The sequence below is a fragment of the Centroberyx gerrardi genome, chromosome 12 (assembly GCF_048128805.1).
Source record: "Centroberyx gerrardi isolate f3 chromosome 12, fCenGer3.hap1.cur.20231027, whole genome shotgun sequence".
Taxonomy (NCBI): domain Eukaryota; kingdom Metazoa; phylum Chordata; class Actinopteri; order Beryciformes; family Berycidae; genus Centroberyx; species Centroberyx gerrardi.
Window position 1 is genome coordinate 11,317,999 of NC_136008.1, and position 22,573 is coordinate 11,340,571.

Below are 22,573 nucleotides of genomic sequence, written 5' to 3' on the forward strand. Positions count from 1 at the left end.
TTGTTAATGAGTCATTGGTTTGTTTTCCTTTAGAGAGAAAGAGCGGAGAGGTGCCATGTCGATTTCGCGAGTTATTGACAAAAAGGTCCCACGTTGCCTCCTCTCCATCTGTTTGGATAGATAAAGATTTTTGGTTTCAATCTTCCCCTTTCCCCCCCTTCTCCCCTCTTTCACTTCTTTCCCTCCCTCTCTCCTCTTTCATTCTGTGTATTTTTGGCATCGAAAGACTGGGAGAGAAAGAGAGAGAGCCATTGCGAAAAAAAAACGGAAGAAGAGCACAAGAGAGAGAAAGAGATAGCTTTGGTGTGAAAGGCGAGGTTCTCGTTTCCTCCTTCCTCCTCCTCTCTGATTGGCCCTTGGCGTGGTCACTCAATCTTGGCCCCTCCCAGAGAGGGCGGGCTGTGTGCCATTTCGCTGGAGGAGCAGGAAGAGGCGGGGCTGGAGCAGGGGGAGGGGGAGCAGGGGGTGGGGCTGATGCTGCTGGCCGAGGGGAAGGGGGAGGGCTGGGAGGCTTTGGCTATGGCGGCGCTGACCAGTCCAGCGCCGGGATTCTGGCCCATGTGGAGGAGGGCGGGGTGGTTGAGGAAGAGGGAGGAGGGGAGCCCCCCTCCCTGGCCCCCGGAGGCCCCCAACATCACCTTGCTGCCCCCCTCAAGACTGGAAAGAGGCAGCTGGCCACCACTGGCTGCTAGGGCTGAGGGGGAGAAAGAGAGGAGAACAGGTGAAGGGGTGAAGAGAAAACGGTTAGAGGAAGAATCCACCCTCGGACACTCTTGCAATGCTCATCATCAATTTGTGATGTAGTGATGAAGCGTAATTTACGTTTTTTGTTGTACCCACTTTCCCTCAACTTCTACTTCAGTTGGTGATTTCCTACATTTCCCAGAATGCCTTTCAACAACCCCAAGAGAAAGTACCTGAACTTGCTGCATTCAGTGTGTGTAGGCGGAGAGAGCAGTAGCGGTCGCGATAGAATAGTAACAGCAAGAGAGCGAGAGTTTTTCCAGGTGAGAGAAAACGAGAGTCTTACTCAAAATGCAACATGTCTTGTGGTGGCAATGCATTCTGGTCTACTGAGGCTACTGTTGGGGGAGAAATTGGTATCGCTGCCTCTTCTATGATGGATTTCTCCCTGTATGATTGTTAAATGTTGGTTAGTCTAGAAAGAAGGTGAAGCTTCTGAAGGACTGACACCAAAACCTGAAGTTTACTGCTTTTAGACACCACTAAAGAAAATGGACCCAGATCTGCAAGATACATCACCAATAGCTGTTTTTTTTAATAGTGTTAAAGTGTTTTAGGGTGGATTTTTCCTTTAATCATCAACATGTTTGACTGGTTTCACTGGATGAAATGAAGAGATGAAGGGCTAAATGTGAATGAGACAGCACAGCATGAAAAAAAGACTCAAGGCCGCACAATCTTAGCCATCCTCCCTCACACACACACACACACACACACACACACTTGATGGGATGGATTCATGGATCTAGATGGGAACAGACAGAACATAATGAGAGAGAGGAGAAATAAAGCATTCTTCTACTCTACAACTCTGTATCTCTCAGTTGCTATCTATCTATCTATCTATCTATCTATCTATCTATCTATCTATCTATCTAGTCTATACCTACCATGCATAACTATCACTCATCACCACACTTCTCTTTTTCATATATCTTTCTCCACCTTCTTCTCATTCTCACGCCATGAAATACGATAAAATCACTTCTGCTTATGGTGAGTGGAACTATTTGGTGGTCAGTTCTGCGGGACCGGGCACTTCTGTATTCTGTACTATTCTTGTACTATGCTCAAGTTTATGTATTAATGTATATGTGGGACAGATGGGGAGGTGTGTGTGTGTGTGTGTGTGTGTGAGAGTGAGCCTGGCTGTGCGTGTTCTGTGTTTATATGTGTGTGTTTGTGATGTAAGCAAGGGTATTTATGTGTGTGTGCATGTTTGATAGAGGAGGGTTAGTGTAAGTGGTTGTAAGTGGTTGAGAGCGGTACAATATATCTGTGTATTTCATGGTTTTGTGGGTTTTTTTTGTGGTGAACAAGAAATGCCTCTGTCTGTGTTTTCAATGCACTCTGCAACCCTGAGAATTCCTCTGAAATGAAATAATAAAGTACACCTTGACCTCGGCATTGACCACTAAGTTATATTCTGTTCTTCATCAGTGCTGATGCTAAGCTTAGTATCTTTTCTCTCTTTTCTTTTTTCCTAGAATAAGCTCATGTGCCTTTCCATGCTTCTCTCTCTCTCTCTCTCACACACCTTGGATAGTAGCCAGGGGATTATTACCGAGGAGAGCTTGGTTCATCCCTGTGTTAACTCCCATCACAGTGTTCCTGTTGTGTCACACAGACACGCACACACACACAGACACAGACACACACACACACACACATACACACACAAGCAAGCATATACGGACACAGACAGGCAGAGGAGAAAAGGTGAGAAAGAAGCAGGTTTAGCAGCAAGGACAAGCAGAGGGCAAAATCAGTCCTGCACAGGTAAAGAGCATTAGTATGCTGACAGTTGGCTGTACAGATGTAAACAAGAGGTTAGAAACACAGAAAGCAACAGAGAGCATCTTGGAAAAAGTTATGAAATACCAAAACTCTCAATTATACACGTTTATGAGCAAGATAGATGTGATCCAATACAATACAATACAACATTTTGATGTACCGAACAAGAATGTCTTGTATATCTGTGTGATTTTCTGCATGTGTCTCAGTCGTATTCACCTCAAGTTTGCAGCAAAATCGGTGATGTAGTTAGACACGTCACCGTTCTTTTTACCCATACGCCATAAGCTGTGAACACAAGAACCACACACACACATACATACACAAACACACACAGGGTTAGAATGCACTGCTGCACAGGCGGAAGCAGTGGCGCCCAACGGCATGTTGGGAGATCAGTGTGTGCGTGCGCAAACAATCCACGTGTGTGTGTGTGTGTGTGTGTGTCAACCATTTAACTACAAACTGCAGGTGAACCGAGCATGGTGCAGTGCAGTATTCGTCATGGAGATGTTTATGGAAATGTGTGGTCAAACTGTGTGTGATGTGTCAATATGGCATGTGTGTATTTTTGCCTATATTTATTCAACAGAGGTGAGTCCCCACAGCTAGAAAATTGCCACTACTGACAGAGAAAATTAAAAATTTTATATTATAATTCAACTAAATTTTCCTCCAAAACAAACCCAAACACAGTCTTAATGCTTTGGAATATTGCTTTTATCATAATAAAGCATCCATATAAGAAGAGTTTTAGTGCTGCAACCTACATTCGAACCAAAACTGGGGCTGAAGGACTAAAGGAATCAAAGGATCCACTTGAAATTAAAAACCAAAACTTGCCCCAACCATCACTGTTACAAAAGAACCGATTGGGGAAGCAAACTGGTGGCATGTCGTGAACGCTGCATATGCTCTCACCCTGTGTTAATGTTGAGTGTGCTGTGGCTGGGAGTGGCGGGGCTGGCCGTGCTGCGGGGAGGAGGAGGAGTCACTGGAGAGGGTGCAGAGCTGAGCGAAGGGTGGGTGGAGCTGAGGGAGGGGTGGGTGGAAGTGAGGCTGGAGGTCAGGGGGCAGATGGAGGACATGGTGGTCACTGTTGAGTTGCTGAGGCTGGTCACGGCCTGGGACAGCTGGCTGGACATCTGTCAGAGGGAAAGAGAGAGAGAGAGAGAGAGAGAGAGAGAGAGAGAAAGAGAGAGAGTTAGGTTTCAGCAACTAACTAGACATAGTCTGTTAGCTGATTCCAGTTGGGGAAAAGCTGAGTAACAGGGAGGTGTTTTTATAGCAAAAGTCCATTCATTAGGATATATACAGGAGATAGATACTGGGAAGATTGTGAGGCATTCGCGCCTTATAAGTTATGCATCAAGAGTGTTATGGTCAGACACCAGTAAGCGCCAAGCAGGCCGTACCATGTGGGGGCTGTAGCAGGGGGGTTTGTGCGTCGGTGGGGCAGTGGGGGGCTGGCTTGGCAGGGGAGGGGTGGCACTGGAGGGATTGATGCGTTTCTCTTTCTGCCGGCGGTTGCAGAACCAGACGCGGATCACCTCCTTCTCCATGTTGAGCTGCTCGGCGATCAGCAGGATCTCCTCTGAGGTAGGCTTCTGGTTCTGCTGGGGAGGAGAGAAAGACAGGCACTGGATTCAGTCCACATGATGCAAGACATTAAAAACACCAAGACACATCAAACCATTATCACATTGAGAAAAAACAGACAGAGCAGAATTTGACATTCAACAATTTATATTAGAAAAAAAAAAAATGCAGACAAATGCATAGCTTAACAATTCTGTCCAGTATTAAAATAAATCCTCACATAAAAGTCCTATTTAAAGGGATTATAGCAGCCATAAGATACAGATAAAAGGCTGTTAAAGCATCCATATTCTATAACACCAACGCAATAACAATTTGTCATCTCAGTCATATTCAATGGAGACATAAAAACATTCATTTATCCACATTCATGCATATCAACTCTATGGAACATATAAAACAGCATTATCAAGCAGACTTGGGATAATTATAATTATTATTATTCTTATTTGATATCCTCAGAGATTTTGCTTTGATCTCTCCTGTCCTGAGTCACAGATGGGTTTTGAACTCATAATGGGCCAGACAAAATCAATCAATCCAAGAAAAGTATTTGAATCCATTGCAAAGTGAATGATAATTCCACGTCTGTTATCAAAAGCATGATAATAATTCTCACAAAAGTCAACAACTTTGAGTTCAAGCGGCTTTATTTGAAATTTCTAAATTAATTTGATCATTTCTTAATTAAATGAATGGGGTTAATTGTCTCACCGTCATGAAGGAGCGCTCCAGGGCCACGCGGACATTCGTCTCAATGCTGGTTCTCTTCTTCCTGCGGCGGCCAGGAAGCCCCTCGAAGCCCATAGAGGGAGAGGAGAGGGAGCTGGGGCTGGGCAGGGTGCTGTCTATGGACATGGTCTCTGAAGGGGGAATGCACACACACACACACACACACACACACACACACACACACACACACAGAGCAAATGTCAGTTTACAGTTTTAACAATGTTACAGTGTACAATATTTATCTAGTAGCAGACCTAGGCAAATACGAGCCAAGCAGCAAATTCTGAAGCCTTAATAAAACATAAAGTGCGCTCTCTTCATCTTATCCACACATGATCTTGTTGTTTTGGGATCTGGAGAGACAAATTAAGCTCACTTCAACTTGTTCAAAATCTGAAACCATTTTGATGAGAGACAAGCATGCCATGAATTCCTCCCATCTCACCTGCGTCATTGAGCCACTTCTCCAGCAGTGGCTTCAGCTTGCACATGTTCTTAAAGCTCAGGTTGAGGGCCTCGAAGCGGGAGATGGTGGTCTGGCTGAAGTCGTTGCCGTACAGCTTCCCCATGGCCAAGCCGACGTCACCCTGGTGGAGAGATGAGGGAAGGAAGAAGAAGAAGTTGTTTGGGACGCGTCAAAATACAGCAATTACTGAGAAACATACAAAAGTAAACACGGCCTGCATACACACAGTGTTTCTCCCTACCTGTGTGAAGCCCAGCTTGATGCGTCTCTGTTTGAAGGTGCGGGCGAACTGCTCCAGCTCCTCCAGGTCACTGGGCTCCTCGGGGTGAGAGGTCACTGAGGGCACCGCGGTCACGCCTCCACCGATGCCCATCTCCACGCTCTTATCTCGCTGCAGGAGGAACGAAGGCAAGAGAGAGAGGAGGAGAGACAGAAAGAGAGAGGAGAGACAGAGGCATTTGGTTATCACTGAAGACTGGTTACAGCAGGGACTGAATGGTCCTTGTTGAGGCTGATGATGATTTCCTGGCCCTACCTGTGCTTGGAGTCCCAGTCTGGTTGGAGCAGACAGCAGGCCCCCTTGGTTTTGCTGAGGTAGCGGAATTAGATTTGGTGTCGATAGGAGTCCTGGTAAAAAAAACAGTCCAGAGTCCATTATCCACTATCATTATAACAAAACTAGGAAAATATCTATATCAAATTAATGTGATATTTGTGTCAAAAACATGACTAACTATTCCAATAACAGGCCTGCCCACCTTGCTGGCCCTGCTGTGCCTGTGGGAGGAGGAACTGGGCAGGAGACTGGAGCGGGTGGCCGGGCACCAACACCAACTGCTGAAGCTGCAGCAACTGCTGGATGTCCTGTTCAATCCAGAGAGAATGGACAGATCAGAGAAAGAACGACAGGGAGGATTTTATTAGGATAGATAGAGGGGTAATTCAGACTATCTATTCTAGACTATGTGGTCTATCTCCAACTGAGGCAAGGAGTAAGTGTTGAAAAGATGTGGAATTAAGCATATAAGTATGAATTATGCAAAAAAAATAATAGTGTTATTATGGCCACATAGAAAAGAATGAAGAGAAGAGGAGCACACTTGCAAGGTGGAAAACCTTCAACCATGAAACATACAGTAAACATGCAAGAGGAAATAGTCCATGGCTTGATACTGGTTCCTCAATCAAGCCCCTCACCAGGAAGCGGCTCTGATTGGTAGTCAGTACCTGGGCGGTGAGCTGGATTGGCTGGGACAGGGTGAGCTGGGGTGGAGGCGGCGGGACAGGGACACTTTGGCCTGTCTGTTCCTGTGTGCTCTGTCCCTGTCCCTGGGACTGGGATTGGGCCTGCTGGCCCGTTTGTCCCGCCTGCTGCTGCTGCTGGGCCTGCTGATTTGCTGCTGCGGCTGCCTGAGCTTGCTGATTGGCTTGGGCGGCTGCATGAGCAGCATGCGCGGCGTGGGCTGCACTGGACTGCTGCACAGCTGCAGCCAGGAGCTGCGCCTGAGCCTGCTGCAGCAACAACTGCTGCTGCGCTGGCAACAGAGCTGTCAACTGACAGACAGAAAGAGGAGAGGAGAGGAGAGGAGAGGAGAGGAGAGGAGAGGAGAGGAGAGGAGAAGAGAGGAGAGGAGAAGAGAGGAGAAGAGAGGAGAGGAGAAGAGAGGAGAGGGTAAAGGAGACAAGAAAAATCAAGGAAGGAAATGGATAGAGGGGAGATGAAGAGGGAAAAGGAGTGTTCAAAAAGCAGCACCAGAGAAGCAAGCAAGGTAAAAGCAAAGCTCAACCAACAGGTAGATGGCTGAAGTGTGTGTGTACGTGTGTGTGTGTATGTGTATGCGTGTGTGTGTGTCTTACCCCTGCCAGTTGGGAGCCGGTCAGCATGAGCTGTGTATGTTGCAGGGCGGTCTGTGAGGGGGTCGGGCCATGAGAGGGAGGGAGGGCCGGGGACATTTCACCACACTCCTCCATCTTATTCTGGGAAGAAGACAGAGAACAGAGGTAGAAGAACATTAATAAATACCAGGTAGCCAAAACAGAAGTCCCACACTGAGCATTCATCCTCCACCTCTGCTACATTAGTACTGCAGATGACATTCTTCTTCATATGAAAATAGAACCGAACAGGCATACTGTAACACAAAACTAGTGTCAAAAAGCCAGTTGGCAAACCATTCCTCCTATCATCTGACTGCTGAAAAGAAAACAATACTAGAGTTTTCTGCACAGTTCCTCTCCTCTGAACCTGTATCAAGTTCTTGCTGCAACGAACCAAGCTCGCACTAAACAGTCACCCATAAAGAAAGTGAGCAAATATTAAAAACAAAAGACCTGGACGCTCCCAGTCTAGTGCAGAGTCTGAACTTGGAATTGCTCAAAAATGTTGTTTATTAATGTAGAAATATAGTCAACTACATAAGGTTACCTGACTATTTGAGATCGTAATACTAATAGTATGTTGATGATTTACGATTGTGTGTCATTTCGGTTAACGCTTCACAACGAAGCCTCCCCTGACCTGAGAATTACTCTGGTCTCTTTCATATGAAAGGTGGGAATAGGAGTTCACTAGTCTTTTTTTTTTTAATACAAAAGGGATTTTCTTTTCTTCCAGGATCAGGCATGTCCGAACTGGCAGGGGGACTCTGCCAGCTCACTGATTTGCATATCCCTGTATCGGTATGCAAATCAGGATGATTTCACCTTTTGGTGAGTTGTGGCATCATGGATTTAGTTCAATTCTAAAAGTGTTTTGTCAAGAGAAAGTGCCACCATATTATCAGTGAATTTGTTTACATTCAAGGCTAGGTGGATACTCGACAGTTTATGGACCTCAACGTCAGACAAAACAAAAAAGACATTCAATCCATAGAAATGAATACAAAGCTACAGCAGCTATACTGTCAGGGATCCTATTGTGTAATGTTAAAATACAAGGATGCACCCAGACATGCACAGGCACAGATTCAGAAACACACACACACACACACACACACACACACACACACACACACACACGTGCGCAATCACACTCACCTTGCTGCTGCTCAGGGTTGGTGAGAGGGGAAAGGGGTTGACTTTCATTGACTGAGCCTACAGGAGGAGAAACAGGCATAAATTAATAACACCAATTACCATCATAATTGATTGCAATAGTACATTCTATTTTTCCCTCAATATATCTCTCATCTCATTTGCCCTATAAATCATGTAGGAGAAAGAAGTGAGAGACAAACAAAATAACAGGAGTCAGACTTACCTGGTGATTAGATTCCGGACCATTCCGTTCTGAATCTGTGTAGGAGGGAGAGGAAAAAGTGAGAAACAGACGCACGCGATATGTATACATCAACATGCAATGCGCTCAAGCTCACGCACATACACACACATGCAAATACACATATACATTCCACGTACTTCAACAGAGGAGCACGCGCTTTCTTACACACACATACACACACAAATAGTGAGCAATTTTTTCTAATTCAACAAGAGGCCTAGCGTGAAGGTAAAATGTTGTTCTTTCACATTTTTGCTAAAATTTTATATTGACAGGAGAGATTGATTAAATGGGTTAAATCAAAGAACAGTGTGTGTATTTGTTTGTTGTTTGCCTGTGTATATGTGTGTGTTCACTTGCAGCACAGTAAGACCACTAACACACACACACACACACACACACACACACATCTCACACATAAACAGTTCATACCTGTGCTCTCCAATGGAGAGTCAGCCCCTAGTTTCTCAACCTCTACTGGCTTTGACATCCTGATATCTGTAACGGGAAGACACAAAGAAAAACCAGCAGTCAGGCAGGTTGATTCTAACGTCTGCAGCAGAGGAAAAAGCAGAGGGAAGCAGTAAGATAAAGATGAGGGAGGTAATCAGAACCTAGGCGACGAGAGAGGAAAAAGGACGGCCAGGGTGTCGATCATGGATAGGTTTGGGCGCCAGTTTTCAGGTCACAGACTGAGCCTACACGCTCTGCACCAACCCATGTGGCTGAATCACGTAAAAGTTGAATCAAGTCCACATCCATTCATTCTTTCCAATTAGTGGTTTCACATAGAGTAGGTTGGACCAAGGTGTTCGTTCTAAAATTAGCCCAAGATGTTTGCGTGGGAGCAGCCCACCACTTGAACTGTTTCTCGCCGTGTGTCATCCATCACAGGACCACATCACTTCCTGGTTGATAGTGTACTGGGACAGTCCCCATGGCAACAGCATTCTGTTTAAAGTACACAGTATATTTCTAAAGCAAAAGAAATAGGAGCATTTTGGTAGCGGAGAGAGAGAGAAAGAGTGGGGAAGATGGGAGTGAGGATTTGAGGAGAGGTGTGTGTGAGCGTGTGTGTGAATGTGTGTGTGTGTGTGTGTGTGTGCGTATGTGTGTACAATAGTTTATTTTTGTTAATCATCCAATGTTGCTATCTCTAAGCCTTTATTCGTCAGAAACCACAAACTGTGGAGACAAATCTTTGTTGCATCCATCCACTCCCTCTCTCTCTTTCTCTTTTCTTGTTCTTTCTTTCTCTCTCGATCTCTCATGCGCACACACACACACACACACACACACACACACCTACACACAGACACACAGACACACACACAAGGCTACTTCCCTTTTGTGAAAACATGCAAATCTGCCCAACGACCAACTAATTATATCTGCCACCTGCATAATAAACTCTGTCTCCCTCCTCCTTTCGCTCTCTCCCCTTTCTCCCCCTCCTCTCCCCTTTATCTCTCCTCTGCTCATCCTGTTGTTTCTCACGTTACAGATGAGAGCACTGACAGTATGGTAATTGGTAATTTTTGCAAAAGCTTACTGCTGTGTTTTTATCAATATGAGTTGAGTAAATACCCTGATTTGACTCTCTGTCTACACAAGAGCAACAGCAGACAGCTGAAGTGGTCAAGCATGGTTTTTACCATTGGGGGGCAGCAGTGACACGTGGAGAAGGAGACGAGCTTGCTTCTCTGACTGCTGCTGATGACCTGATGCCAGCTTTTAATAATCAAATCATCAGTTCAAAGAATTTATAGATACGAAGCTGACCCCTGATCAGAGGCAGAGGAGGAGAGATTTCGGTAAAACAGATGGGAGAACAGTGGACTTTGGTGCATGCAGAGTTATAAGGGGAAGGGGGAAGTGGTGGTCGGCCAGAAAAGCCCTTCTCCACTCTCATACTGGTTATAACCTTGGGTCAGCAGCACACACACATCAGCACATCCCTGACCACAGGATTGCCCTCAAATAGATGGACTTTCTGCAAAGGCTAATTTGGTCACACACACATGTGGAAGCAAACCTGCTCAATCTATTATTGGTGTCAAGTCTTTTACAGCTGGTAGTTTGTGGTTATTCCGATATTACATACGGCTCCTTATTTGGTTTCATCTTGTATGGTTTGAAACCAGTAACTATCCAGCGTTGCTCAATATGTAGTGCAGCACTTCACACATTTTTGACTTGTTGATAAATCACACATTGTAATCCACAGCAACATTAATGTGGGTGTCATTTGTTACATTATTAACCTTGTGCTCTTCGTGCATCTCTTCAACATGTGCAGTGTACAATGATAAAGCCAAAACTCATCATGTAAAACGATAGTATGAGTCACAGAACAGGTGTGTCATGGAGAGCCTACTGTACTGTGTATTTCCCAACTGTCTGTTCTATCTGAATGCTTGCTGGACATGAGGGCAGGTGTGTACTGATTCATGGTACAGAACAGTCTATAGACAGTAGCATGGTGGATAATGTGGTCAGTAATACAGTGGAGGGGATAGTATATCAAGATGCTGTGTCTTTTTCTCACTTCCCCTCACGACTTCCCCTTGTACAGGGTTGAACGCAGAGTGCTAAACCCAACACTTACTGTCAGCGAGGCTATTAATATTAGCCCGCTCTCTCTCTCTCTCTCTCTCTGTCTCTCTCCCTCTATCTCTCTCTCCCTCTATCTCTTTCACTCTTTCTTTCTGATCCTCCCCCATAAAAAACACATGCACACGATTTTGCCACCATGCGTCCATTTCATCTGACACGGGGCAGTTGTTACATATTATGCAAAAAGGTACAATTTGAGAGAAGTTGTGAGTGAATAGGCGTGAGAGTTAGAAGCTCCATTTTTTGACAGTGGCCCCTCATTTTGCCACGGTGCATGGGCTCCAAACTGTATTTGCAATAGTGTTAAATTAATGAATTTACAGTAAGATTAAATGCACTATTTTTCGAGTTGAACCACTATGCCCATTTCTTTCATCATTAAGCCGTTACAGCGTACTCTAATCTTACAGCAAAGCCCAGGGTTTATCCATGACCCACTGACACCAGTGCGCTACACCAAACCCACTGTATCTTAAATAGACCAAATTTAATGCTGTATAATCCTGTGTCATGAATAAATGATGCAATACAAGGAACAAGGAACAACAGAGTGTGCTCAGCCTGGACTGTTTCTGTTATTCTCCTCAGGGTATTTTGGCCGAGATGAAACTCCACTGCAACCACCCCAACCCCCCACCACCACCCCTCAACCCCACTTCCTGATTCAGGACACGACCCTAGCGCCAAGGGGGGTGTCTGGGAACTGGAGTCACCACACCTACTAACTACGAATTTCAAAACCAAGAAGCCCTGAGGGGTCCCGATTTTGATTGCAAAGAAATATTTTCCATTTAAAACTTATATTGTTTTCGTCAAAGAATACGCTTGCCAGCTGAAAACCTTTTGCACAGCTGTCTTAGAATAAAGTAAGGAGCCGAAGACAAAAATCTAAGAATAAAGTAAGGAGCCGAAGACAAAAATCTAAGAATAAAGTAAGGAGTCGAAGACAAAAATCGAACAGTAAACTAAGGAGCCGAAGACAAAAATCTAAGAATAAAGTAAGGAGCCGAAGACAAAAATCTAAGAATAAAGTAAGGAGCCGAAGACACAAATCTAAGAATAAAGTAAGGAGCTGAAGACAAAAATCGAACAGTAAAGTAAGGAGCTGAAGACAAAAATCGAACAGTAAAGTAAGGAGCTCAGGACAAAAATCTAAGAGTAAAGTATGGAAATTAGGACAAAAATCGAACAGTAAAGTAAGGAGCTGAAGACAAAACCCCAGGTGTTACGGCAGCAGGCTGACCATCAAGGTGATGACACTTCATTAGTTGGTGTCGCTGACATTGCTGATGCTCAGTATTTTATTATATCACTGTAAGTTTACGGTCTGTCTCTAAACTACACCAAAAATTGCTAATTACTAAAGTGATGCTAAATATGAGCTCATGAACTGTGTTGTGAATATAAGTCTATGGTATTGGGATCCTTGATGTTTCAAATGTAGACAAACACTTCATATGTAGACAGACATTGCTGTCAGTCTCTGAAGTAATAAAAAAAAAAAAACAATGAAACAAAAAACAAACTACTAGATAATATGCCAATTAACTCATTTTTAAATATAAGCCTATGCCAATGAGAACCTTGCTGACAACTTTATATGTAGATATGTGCTACATTTTTAATTACTGCACCTATGCAGTTAAAGCAGAAGAGTAAGGTTCAGAGTTTTAGACATGTTGTAAAACAGGTTTGTACATGCAGGAGGAAAGGGGACAATATTGACCCTAACACTAAGTCAAATTTGGTGATACCCCCCACTTAATCTTCCCCATTTCTTCTCTTTTTTCTGATATAAATTAGCAAAACTGATGAATTGTTCAATCAACTTTAATATGGCTCAGATGCATTTGTTGCTGATGGCAACGTGAGAATTATTGTGCACTGAGCAAAATTTGTTATCACATTTTTTCTCACCTTTTCTTTGCATTTATATTCTGAACTACAACACACAATATTGGCCTTTATATAATGCACATAAGGATCCTGTATAGTATAGCGTCCCGTAAACGTGTTGTGTGGTGAGCAGGATGTGTCATCCTGGACAGAGGAACGTATATAGCAGGTCAATATCTTGCACATCGCTGACCACATCAGGGTTACGTAGTTACAAGATGATTTTAACCCATGAATCACTCTGCGATAAAGTCAGTACATCTTCAAAGTGACTTCAATGCCTTAGAGATCATATCAGTACTCAAACCAAAGACAAATATGAGTTAATTGACATTTACAAATTGATTTCGAGTAATTGGTGAGTCACCTCAGGCCTGATATGCTATTCTGTGTGATTCGTCTTCGGTCAACTGAGCCTATTTGCTACTTCTCACAGCCAGAGCTGACCACCGAAAACAAGCTTGTAGGACAAATGACAAATTCAGTTGTGCTTTACTTTAACTTCATTTTCAAAATATTTATCAGAATGACAATTATTTTAGCCTTTTTCCCTTCTGATTTTTCTGTCTTGTTTTTTCTGTATTTTGGTTCTTTGTTCTGTGTAAAGCAATTTGCAAAGAACATTTGTTAAAAGCACTTTATAAATTGTTTTAAATTGATTGACTGAAGTGTAACATTTATTACATGATAACTGATAAAAATGGGTATAGCAATGGTAGCGCGCACCCCCCCCCCCCCCTCCCCTCCCCCTCCCGACACACACATACATAGAAAATGACACCAATTTCAAACTTTGCAGAGGAAGAAACACCCTATGAGCTGAAAATTCTGCATACACAAGCTATGGTAAGTATTCCAATGTAGCAGATGCTTGGCCATAAAAACACAATGTGTTAGATGCTAGATGAAAAATAATCACAATATAGGAGATTACTGGCAAGATAGGTAAGCTGCAACCCCTTTTTTTTATTACCAACACTACTTTTTGTTCTAAGCAAAAGACATTTCAAAAAACATTTTTTCCTGTATTTTCCTCACGCATTCTTACAGTCAACATTCAAGCACGTACACACACACACACACACACACACACACACACACACACACAGTCTATGCTATGGGCTGACGAGGTGTCTGACCTTTCCCTCTGCCTGCGACAGGCGTCTGTCCGTCCATCCCTCCATCCCTCTCTCTCCCTGTCTCTCTTTCTCTCCATACCATCTCTAGCTCTTTGATGTTCTCTAATTAGCCAAGCTTGTTAGATCCAGTGGCATTAATCAACAGCTTAGCCACGGTTCTCTCTCTCTTTCTCACACACATACATACACACACACACACACACACACACACACGCAAACACACACTGTCCTCACGCAAAGCTTAATTGGTCTGGGCAAATGAAGGCCAAAAGAGAGGGCTGCGCAGACAGTCACTCACCTGGCAACCACATACTGGAGAAGTCCTTTGCTGCTATTGCTGCCGTCTTGGTCATATCTGTGTCTGTGTGTGAGTGTGTGTGCGCTATGTAAAGAAAACTCTCTCTCTCTCTCTTTCTCTCTCTCTCTCTCTCTAACCAAAAAGAGGAGTGTATCATATGGTTGAGAGAATCACTCTCTCTCCCTCCTTTTCTCTCTGTCTCTCTCTCTCTCTCTGTCTCACACACACGACAGTCCACACCCCCCAGCCAGGCCACACCTCCTCCCCACATCCTGCAACTACGAAATAAGAGAAACACAACAGGAAGTAAGCCGCAAAAGAGTAGGAACTCGGCACAGGGGAGAGAATTTTTTTTTTTTTAAATGGGGGACACGCAAGAGGTTAGAGAGTGGGAGAGAGTGAGTGAGCGAGGTGATTGAAGAGATAAACGAGGTGAAAAAGAGGGGGAAGACGGGTGCCGATGGAAAGTGATGGCGTGGCTGGAAACAGTCGCTCACACTCACGCTCGCTCACTCATTCACACTCTCAGAGAAAAACAGCGGGCTCGACATTCTGACCATGCACCGAGGGAAGAGTGTATGACACATTTGCACTATATATGAACTGATGCACCTTGAAAACGTATTCAAAAATCAGCTGCTCAGACTTTTTCCTCAACCCTAAGCTATTTTATCGGCCTTGCCTTGTTTTCTCTATCATGAGTCATGAGCATCTCACCTTGGTCCTGTCTGTGTCTGGTGTTGCTGCCACTACAGCTGTGGGTGTAAAAGCTGGTCTGAGAGGGAGGTCGTCACAGACAGAGGCACATGTGAGACATCAGCAGCCTAATTTACCAACCACAGCCCCACTCTAACCCGAGCGGAAGGAAAAACTCAGTCACAACCAACTGTACCGCTGACCAACCCACACTGTGGGCTAGACACACTGCTGTACCACACAAACCCACACATTCATCTCTACTGACTGAGACTGGTAGATAAGATATGAAAATGGAACATTGCAGATAGATTTGAGCTACTATCAATGGAGCCCACTAGGCTTAACAGACTAAGAAGCTGCTAAATAATTGAAAATCCAAAGTCTGAGAACGATCTTGAGAAAAGCAAAACGGCATGTTTCAGCAAAAACACCGGCTAGATTTTCAAAACTGAGAGTGAAGATGCGTTGCTGCGACAGTAGCCCAAAACAACCACAAGGTGGCACTCTTGATTCTCTAATCCAAATGAACACAGTGGCTCCATCCCTGGAGGACCGGGACGAGGCGGACCGCTGCTCCGTCCCCCCCACCCCCCCCTCCACCCCCCGCCGCCGCCTCTCCCCCTCCTTCTCCCTTGGTCCGAGTTCACTAATTCAAAAGCTAACGGCAGCAGAGTTCCCAAGTTTAACCTTATAAATACTTTATGTGGTGATTTACAACTGACCAATGTACCGTTGGATAGACCCTCCCATACTAAGAAGTGCATACTGTACTACACTGGAGGGGCTCTGTGCGATACAGAGACATTATTTCTACTTGTGTCCTAAGAGAAAAAAAATGCATACAAGATGCTGATGCTCTAAAGTCTGTAAAAATATAGTCACAGTGACAACAGCACTGATATAGAAAGTTAATGTAGTTCATATTACAAAGTGCTGGCAGTCAGTGAATTTATACTTCACAGTGTATTTAGAAGGATTTAAAATACCCCTAGGTGAGATGGGTACAGATCTTTCAGGCAGTCTTGTATATTAGAGATTTGTTTGTGTACCTACAAGTAATCAGTAAGTAATGGTGTGTGTGTGTGCGTGCGTGTGTGTGTGTGTAAGCGCACATGCACGCTGACCCCATTGGTCAGGCCTGTCCGGGGACAGTGACAGACTGCGCGTGGGGAGGGGGCGTGTCTCTGGGTCAGAGGTCGTCTGGGCATCCTGGCTTTGGCCGTGACCTTTGTTCCAACCCCCCATCTACCCGCATAACCACCGAAGTGTGTGTGTGTGTGTGTGTGTTTGAATAGTTGCTATAGGTGGCTGGTGAATCTAAGTGTGCTAGGTGTGTGTGTGTGTGTGTGCATGTGTGTGTGTGTGTGTGAGTATGGTCCATGGCCAAGGGGGGCCATCCTGCCTCAAGGAGGTCTGAGCCTTGGTTGCCATGGAGACCAGACCTAGCGACACTCCAGTCCTGCCACTTAGAGGATGTTGGGCCTACGGCAAATGGCCTTATTTGCAGTAAACATATTAACACACACAGCATATGGGCTGTGAAATCACTTGGAAATAAGAAAGGGAAAATAATACATATAATACATAGAATAAATCTATTTTTAAATAAAGAAAAAGTAAATTGTGAGGATGACACATTTTGATGTTTTTAATCTGAGAATATGAGGCATGTTTATGCAGGGTGTGTTTTGGTCGCAGCTGAAAGTTATGTTCATAAGAGCACGAACACACACACACACACACACACACACACACACACACACACACTCTCTCAATCTGATAGTGGGACCCCGGGGAAGAGGATGGGGGGAGGCTGAGGCCTCAAGAGCGCCATCAATCACTCCACTGTCAGAGATAGAGAGAGAGGGAAAGAGAGAGGGAGGGAGAGGAAGGGAGGGAGGATTGGGGTATGAGGGAAAGGGGGGGTTTATTGAGAAAAAGAGAGCAATAGGAAAAGAAGGAAAGCAGGGAATGAGGGAGGGGGAAAAGAGTGAAGGGAATGAAGGTGAGAGAGAGGGATAGAGATAAAAGGATTGGGGAAAGGGTGTTAGCTGGGGGAGGAAGACAGCAGGGGAGGATGGAGGGAGGGAGAACGAGAGAGAGAGAGGGATGGCGACAGTGTGCATAATGGGTCATTGCAGGGACAATTCTGTGGTCTCCAAACCCGTTCAGTAACCCTCTATGGCTCGGCCCTCCTATATCTAGTGCAGCCTCAGGCCTAGAGCACACACGGCCTCTAATTCATATAATCCATCATATTCCTATTCTTATAGAGGGGACAGAGCACGGCTCAATGCTGGACCCACCAAGTCCTATACACAGGCCACATGCAAGACTATATTCTACGAGGTGAGAGATTTAAAATCTAGTCTACTGTATAGGTGTGTGTGTGTGTGTGTGTGTGTGTGTGTGTGTGTAGCCCCATGTGGAGGAGCAGGATTATAAACAGTAGGTCTAGCAGTGTGGAGACTACAGAGGTTGAGGTTTTGTATGAGAAGCAGCAGGGGCTAAAATACACTCACACTGTTGGCTACCATGGGACCTGCGCCATCTCTCTCTCTCTCTCTCTCTCTCACACACACACACTCGCACGCCACCTACACCTTTACAACACCTATCCCTCTCCTGTCCTAATACCTCTCAATCGCTCCTTTCCTCTGCCCCTCCGCCCCTCCATCCTTCTCTCACACCATTCTCCACCTCTCTATATCATCTCAGTAGCCCATAGGGAGCCGGGCTTGTCTAGACAGACACTGCTCTCTCCCATGGCGCTTACCAAGGTTGAATCTCAAATCTTTTTCTTTGCTCCTCTCATCCGCTCTTCTCCTCCTAACAGAAGAGCGTCTACAGGGAGGGAGCAGTGGCCTTCATCGCCGGCACATGAGGGGCACTGAGACCACTTTAGACCAAACTATTCACTTACACTGACAAAACAGGCTGTTGTGTCGTATTAGCCCTCATTTTCTCCGCAGATGGAAGGCTGTTCAGAGTCAGAGTGATGGGGGTACTTTGGTTATGGCAACTGCTGTCTTTTTCCGCAGCCCTCTCTCCACCCATCCGCCCCCTCTTTCACCTCTGCCTGTTCTCCTCTGCTCTGTCTCTCTTCCTTCAAACCCCCTCATCATCCCACTCTTTCTCGCGACCTTACCCTTTCTTTCTCTAATTCAAACTTTCTCCTCTCCTTCTCTCTCTCTCTTTCTCCTTCTCTCTCTCTCTCTCTCTCACTCAGACCTGCTGGTCAGCAGCAGCTGTGACATCACTGGCCACTGTTCTCCACTCCGATTGGACACTCGGCCACGTTGCCAGGCAACAGCAGTGAAAGGTCTCAGTGTGAGTGTGTGCTCGGTGTGTGTGTGCGTGCGTGCGTGTCTCTGTGTGTGTATGTGTGTGTTTATGTCTGTTTATAGCTACGTGAGTGAAAGGTGTGTGAGCGATTTTCCTCGCCTTGCCCTTTATCTGTGCATGAAGAATGATCAGAACAGATCTACTTCTATGCTTTATCTCAGATCAAAGCATATAGATGATTACACCGCCTCACCACTCTCTCCACCACAGAAGAAGAGAAAATGTGTGCATTGCGTTAATGAAAAAGAAAGACGTGCATGTGTGTCAGCGTCGGGCCAAATGAATGTGTGTGTTTGCGTCGATGTATGAATACGGGTATGTGTCTGTATGTTCTGTGGTGTGTGTGTATGTGTGTGTGCGTGTGTGTGTGTGTGTGTGTAAGCCCCCGGGAGCGGGTGGTTATTGTATCTGACACAGCGGCTCTTTCTCGCGCCTCATATTTCTGGGCCGATCGATTCCTCTGACTCCCGACAAGACAATAATCGCACCTCCCTCTCTCACTCCATCACTACCATTATTACTGACCTCCCCAGGGAACGAACAGGGCGGAGGGAGGGAGAGAGGGATGAGGAAGGAAGGAGGGAGGGAGGGAGGGAGGGAGGGAGGGAGAGAGGGACAGAGGGGAGAGAGAGGGTGAAGGAAGAGAGAGGGAGAGGGAGTTGACAAAATGAGCCTATGATGATGATGATAAAGAAAAAGGGGAAGACGGTGAAAATGAGAGAGGACGAGTTGGCCAGGAAAAGGGAGACCAGTAGGAGAGAAAAGAGATAGAAGGGAGAGAGAGAGAGAAAGGCAGGTGAGATAAAGAGATGGAGGGATGAGGTCTGGGGGAGAAAAGAGAAGAGGAGAGACGAGGATGTGACACCCGTGTGAGGTGATAGAGTGAAAGCGGGAATGAGAGAAAGCAAAAGCATAACAGAAAAGGACAGGAAGGAGGCCAGGGCACGGTTTAAAAAAAGCGAGAGATATAGATCACGGCGAGAAAGAAAGGAGGACGGAGTGCAGGGGGACGAGGGGCCGAACGGAGGGACAATAACGGAGAGAATTAGTGGAGGAGAGATGAAGGATTCGCACTATCTTCTTCTAATAAAGGAGAGAATGAGAGACAGGGACCAGGGAGGGAAATAGAGCGGGAGGGAGGGAGGGGGGCAGATTGAGGTGAAAGAGAGAGAGAGAGAGAGAGAGAGAGAGAGAGAGAGAGAAATATAGAGTGTGTGTTAGCGAGAGATACAGGAACACACTCAAGCTCACACACATACAGACACTCACACACACACCGATGGTTGTAGCGCTGTGGAGGTCGTACCGAAATATTATTAAATTGACAAGAGTACAATAGTTGATTGGCAGGCTGACTCCTGCACTGCCATTCAATAGAGAAGAATGGAGAGAGGAGAGAGAGACAAATGCATGCACACACACACACACACACGCACACACACACACACACACGCACAGGATGCATGCACACCTGCAGTTCCACAGAACAATCAACACAGCATGTAGAGACACACTCTCTCTCACACACACACACACACTGTCTTTTGTCTGAGGTTTCTCTCAATATGTGTGTGTGTGTGTGTGTGTGTGTGTGTGTGTGTGCACGTATGTTTGCCTGCGTGAGCCTGTCACTGCTGTGTCTGTATGCTTTGAATCCAGATTACAATTACAGTAATTGGCTCTCAATTCAAGGGATTGCTGTTTGACCCCCTCACCTCTCTCTCTCTCTCCCCCTCCTGCCTCGCTCCCTCGCTCTTCCCCGCACATTTTCCCTCTTCCTCTCTCTATTCTGTTTCCCCCTCATCAATATTCCTCCACCTCCTCTCTACCTGTATCGCTACATCCATCTTTCTCTGGGTGCAATCCTTCCTCCCCTGTCCCTCCCTCCTTTTCTCTCCCTTACCCCCCCCCCCCCCCCCCCCCCTACACACTCCCTTTATCCCATGCTATCACTATCATTCCCTTCCTTCCTGTTTTCTCTCTTCATCCATCCCGCTCTCTGGGTGTTTTACTTCTTTTCCCCTCACCACACCATTTTTTTTTTATCACTTTCTTCCTTCATCTTTCCATTTCTCCCTCCCTCCTTTCCTCCTTCTTTCTCTCTGATAGTTGGGGAAAAAGGGAGTCTATTGTATACTTTATTCATGCTGGTATTCATTATGGAGAGATATCTACACAGCGATGCAGTCAGGACGCGGGGGGATGTGTTGTGCATTTGGGAAAGAAGTGAACGATGCGATAGATGGATAGAAAGAAGGAGGTAAGGGGGTTGATAGAGGTGGTGGTGGTGGTGGTGGTGGTGATGGTGTGTTGGGGTGGTGGTGAAGCGAGGAGGAGGGGGGTTAGGAAATTGGTCTGGCTAGCGGAACAGCTTTTCACCCCTCTCTCTCTCTCTTTCTTTCTCTCTCTCTCTCCCTCTCTCTCTCTCTCTTTCTCTCTCCCTCTCTCTATTCTGCTTTGTATTCTGCAGAGATGACAGGGGGAAAGCTTTATTGCTCCGAGTTTGTATCGATCGGGGCCCCTCTGAGGGGGGAGGCTGGGGGACGCGCTGAGCAGGCCCTTTCTCAACGACCGCGGCTCCTACAAAGCCCCCCTCCCCACCTCCCAGCCCGCACCTCCTCCTCCTGCTTCCCCTCCTCCCTCCCTCCAAACCCTCCTCTCGCTCGCTCTGAAATTCAAATTCAAGGCTCTTATTCTCAAAGGTTAGGAGAGGGAGAACGAGAGAGAGAGAGAGAGAGGGAGAGAGAGGGAGAGAGGGAGAGAGAGAGAGAGAGAGAGAGAGAGAGAGATTGAATGAAACAGAGACAGAGGCGTCTGGCTTCTTCCTCTGACTGAAGCCCTGAATGGAGCTGGGATCTGATAAGCAAAGCCCACAAACACAAACAAGGGAAGAAATAGAGAAATATATATTTAAAAAAAAAAAAAAAAGAAAGAAAGAAAGAAAGAAAGAAAAAAAAACGGCCAAGAGAAATATATCAACCCCGTCCTCTTTTCTTCTTCCTCATCTTTCCATCTCCCCTTCTCTCTCACTAACAGCTCTCTACCCCCCCCCCCCCCCCCCCCTCTCCTCCTCCCTATCTTCTTTTTTTTTTTCCTTCCGAGGTGAGAATGATTTTGTTGACAGGTGAAGAATGAGCCGGGTCCGAGCATGCATAAACCTTCCTGCTTCTGTGTCCCAGGCAGTCCTTGTTAGAGGGACACTAGGAGAGCTGGGAGTCCACTGAGAGAGAGAGAAAGACAGAATTCATCTCTTATGTCCCTGTGGATCACGCTCCATACTCTATTCAACTATTCCAAAAAATATATAAAATAAAATATAAAATATAAAAACAATCACCTCTCACACAGAAAGTGAGAATCTCTGCAAAACGTATAGATGAAAAGAAGGGGGTTAAAAAAAACAAATCACCTGGCTTCCAGTTTCTTTTCTTTTTTTGTTTTGCCTCTAACAGAGAGGGGGCAAGACCCAAATGGTCAAAGCAACTGACCAAACACTTGACTCATACACACACACACACACACACACACACACACTGAGCCTCTTTATCCGTTAACGGCATGCGCAGCGCTGTGGTGATGCTGGGCAGAGGAACAGATTGTCCATCAGGGGGTTACGGGGTTCAAGTCCATGACCAGAGGGCTTCAAGAGGGTAAGGGGGTTGTAGGTTCAACTCCCAGGGGGGGAGGAGGATCCCTGTTGTCTCCTGTCCGACCCCAACCGCCCCCCCAACCCTCCTCCAGAACAATACCTCCCCACCCCTCCTTCCTCTCTCTTCTCCATCCTGCTGCTGCTGGCCCCTCTAAGCCCTGCTTAGTCTGATCACACACGTGTAAACCTGAGCCTAGCCTCCGGACTCTCTCTCTCTCTCTCTCTCTCTCTGTGTCTCATATGTACACACACATGCACGCACGCTCACCTGCTCACAAACAAACACACACACACAGTGGCTAGTACACTCACA

At 45.8% G+C, this 22,573-nt stretch overlaps 1 protein-coding gene across 1 annotated transcript in view; it reads right to left on the minus strand.

Annotated features, from left to right (window-relative positions):
- Positions 1 to 365: 365 nt before the first annotated feature.
- Positions 366 to 22,573, minus strand: part of pou2f2b (POU class 2 homeobox 2b) — a 37,745-nt gene continuing 15,537 nt past the window's right edge. The window contains exons 2-17 of the mRNA XM_078287279.1: positions 9,051 to 9,116; positions 8,598 to 8,632; positions 8,375 to 8,431; positions 7,196 to 7,315; positions 6,776 to 6,892; positions 6,566 to 6,727; positions 6,097 to 6,202; positions 5,874 to 5,965; positions 5,580 to 5,729; positions 5,318 to 5,459; positions 4,855 to 5,003; positions 3,957 to 4,154; positions 3,463 to 3,686; positions 2,761 to 2,829; positions 2,282 to 2,355; positions 366 to 694 (exon numbers count right to left, since the gene is read on the minus strand). Coding sequence (XP_078143405.1) covers positions 366 to 694; positions 2,282 to 2,355; positions 2,761 to 2,829; positions 3,463 to 3,686; positions 3,957 to 4,154; positions 4,855 to 5,003; positions 5,318 to 5,459; positions 5,580 to 5,729; positions 5,874 to 5,965; positions 6,097 to 6,202; positions 6,566 to 6,727; positions 6,776 to 6,892; positions 7,196 to 7,315; positions 8,375 to 8,431; positions 8,598 to 8,632; positions 9,051 to 9,116 — 2,090 coding nt within the window. The remainder of the gene's footprint in view (positions 695 to 2,281; positions 2,356 to 2,760; positions 2,830 to 3,462; positions 3,687 to 3,956; positions 4,155 to 4,854; positions 5,004 to 5,317; positions 5,460 to 5,579; positions 5,730 to 5,873; positions 5,966 to 6,096; positions 6,203 to 6,565; positions 6,728 to 6,775; positions 6,893 to 7,195; positions 7,316 to 8,374; positions 8,432 to 8,597; positions 8,633 to 9,050; positions 9,117 to 22,573) is intronic.